The sequence below is a fragment of the Porites lutea genome, chromosome 10, assembly GCF_958299795.1.
Source record: "Porites lutea chromosome 10, jaPorLute2.1, whole genome shotgun sequence".
Taxonomy (NCBI): Eukaryota; Metazoa; Cnidaria; class Anthozoa; order Scleractinia; family Poritidae; genus Porites; species Porites lutea.
Window position 1 is genome coordinate 647,838 of NC_133210.1, and position 2,771 is coordinate 650,608.

Below are 2,771 nucleotides of genomic sequence, written 5' to 3' on the forward strand. Positions count from 1 at the left end.
AAACCAAATTACTATTATTTTGTTTAAGATATGACCCACTAATCGTTTTTCGAAGGCAAAATCATATAACTTTCATTTGCTTAAAAACGATGTCACATGCCTCTTAGTGCAAATGGCCTATTCTAGTAACTCTGTTGAAAATGCTACCCCATTATAGTCAATCCAGTCATGATAATGCGACCCCATCCGGCGGCACATTCCCATTAATAAAGGATTAAATTAGCTGCAAAAACCGTGGACGAAGATCTTGCTAGTTGTAAACGTTGGATCTCTAGAAAAATGATCAAATCAGCCAAAATATAAAGAACCAAGAACAAGAAGTCCAAAGACTACTGTAAAGCTGAGCCTCTTTTAAGGAAGTAGCGTCCTCCCTGGGTTCCACGGATAACCAGGCAAGACATTTTTTCTCGACCATCTCATGGCCGGGAGGCTAACGGTTAGGCTGAACCCCCCAGCCTCCCCTCCCAGCCCAACGGCCACCTTATCTGTGGTCCTTGTACTACTTCACTATCGTTCTGCCTGTCGTGATAGGACCAGCCTCTGCGGTCCCTCTGCGGGGGAGGCTATGATATGACTGGATGTCTAAGAAAAAGTTATAAAAAATTGGTAGTCTTTACACTAGAGCCTAAATAGGCTAAGAAATATTTCAAGACAAGTAAATTTTAAATTCTTCAAGTAAAAGAAAGCTTCACACACAACCTATCTTTTTTACTTCAGGTTTACTTAAGCCTAGTTTCCCACGAAACATAATTAAGATTGATTGACATGCTTCGCTTTTTTCAAAGCTTAGAAACCGCAAGTTCGCTGAGTTGGTTTTAAGGATGGTTTTCAAGTCACTTGAAACTTTCTTGAATCGTTTCAACTTTCGGACTATAATGAGATGCAAAGTAAAGTTCCTTGAGATTGGAGATATAAAACTTAACTGCTAACAGCGTAGTCTAAAGACAACCATTAACTCCCAGTACACTCACTCTCCCAGAAAGGTTTTGGAAAATTGGAGATCTCATGACTAACACGTGACCCGCTTAGACAATCTTTGATTCAAGATGGCGGAACGTAGTGGAGAGAAAACTCCTCTGATAGGAACCAAAGATTTATATGGCTCTGAACAACAACTGTCTGGTTGCGGAGCCACAGTCTGCTGCGACCCGAGAAGAAATCTTCATCGTTATTTTGTTCTGGGTCTAATATGCTTCTTGAGCTTCGGTAAGACTCGCTACTTCTACTGTCACGAACGAATCTTATCTCGCAGATTTCCTGGCTGCAGTTGACGGGAAAAAATAGTGAAGAGGGTTTCTTTCTTATAGAATCTCAACCTTATTTAAGCCTACCGATAGGAAACTTTCCTCAATCCAAGTAAAAATACAGTGAAAGGTTAAAACAGAGAAAGGGCACTTGGAAACTAGAAGCTTTCAGGTCACTTCCGGCGAAAGACACTTTAATTTTGTTTTTGCCACAACATTTTATAACCTAACTCTCTGGACTTTTAAATGCTAAAAATTATCTAGTCCTAGGTTTAAAGAGAAACTATTTCCCAGGGGGGGAACTGCCATATATGGGCTACTGATAGGGACTACAAGTTATAGAGTTTGGGTCTAGAGTTAGGCTCGATTACCAGCTGTTGTTCGGGAAAATGAGCCTGCGCTCATCCCCCACCCCCATCTCTCTTCAGGGAGGATCAAAGACTGGACCCGGGAGACGGCGAAAATCGAGCCTAGTCTAGAGTTACCCTGCATAGCAGGCGCCCGGAAGAAATGGCCACAAAGAAAGGTCGCGTGAGGAAGACATGCGAGGAGAAAGGGACATCAAATACACATTAGCGGAAGCGGCGACAGACAAAGGATTTGTCTAATTGTTGATCAGAGGAACTATTCTTTGTTCACAAAGAACTTCACTGCTTGCATTGTTGATCGAATGCATACCATCAAAACCTGGACAATATTGATAAAATGAAACCCTTACCAGGGGTATGAATTTGAAAAACCTGTCACTATTGTTATTATTTGCTTGAAGGTGACCTGATTGATGTTAATGTCTCGTTGCTGCAGCCAATAAAAACATCTCGGTACAGTTTGTGTTCTGAAGTTTAGGTCCGTTTGGTAAGACATTTCTGCTCCAAAAATGGCTGCCACTTTGTGTAGTAAAGGCAATGGTCATTTCCCACATAGGCTGTGATCTTTGGTGTCTGTACAGTTGTGATTTTGTAATCTCAGAGACCAATAATTAGCTTTTTATAATACACAGCCATTTTTGAGTTAGTTTTTTTATTTTTTTGTATTTATCGTGTCTTTGGTTAAGAATGATTTTATGCTGTGTGTTTACCGTTAGTTTATTACCCCATCGCTCTATAATCAGATAACACAGCTGATCTTTAGAACACATATATGTAGACCGTGGATTTAAATGTACAATGCTTTGGCACGCTTTGTTTGTCTGAGGTCAATCATTTTCTGTCAAAATATTTAACAGATTATGCAGCAGCTGCCAGGTAATTGGATAGGGGGCAGGAAACGATTTTCATGGGCCTCTAGGGCAGGTGCTGCCTCTTCCCTAACGTGTCTCCCTCATGCGCTCGGTTCCCTCTTGTGCCCATTACTTCCAAGCACTTGCTGCAAAGGCTAGTCTAGAATAGGCTATCCTTTTCCAGGAAACTGGTCGATTGGTTGAATTTTGAAAGTTTTGAACTGGTTCAAAAAAAGTTTGAACCCAGAAAAAAATTGAACTAAAGCATTCATACCAAGGTTGTTTTATCATGTCAAATAGATTATAGT

At 40.7% G+C, this 2,771-nt stretch overlaps 1 protein-coding gene across 1 annotated transcript in view; it reads left to right on the plus strand.

The window, feature by feature from the left end:
• The first annotated feature begins 1,030 nt into the window (after nucleotides 1–1,030).
• Nucleotides 1,031–2,771, plus strand: part of LOC140950486 (lysosomal dipeptide transporter MFSD1-like) — an 18,339-nt gene continuing 16,598 nt past the window's right edge. The window contains exon 1 of the mRNA XM_073399723.1: nucleotides 1,031–1,206. Coding sequence (XP_073255824.1) covers nucleotides 1,047–1,206 — 160 coding nt within the window. The 5' untranslated portion in view covers nucleotides 1,031–1,046. The remainder of the gene's footprint in view (nucleotides 1,207–2,771) is intronic.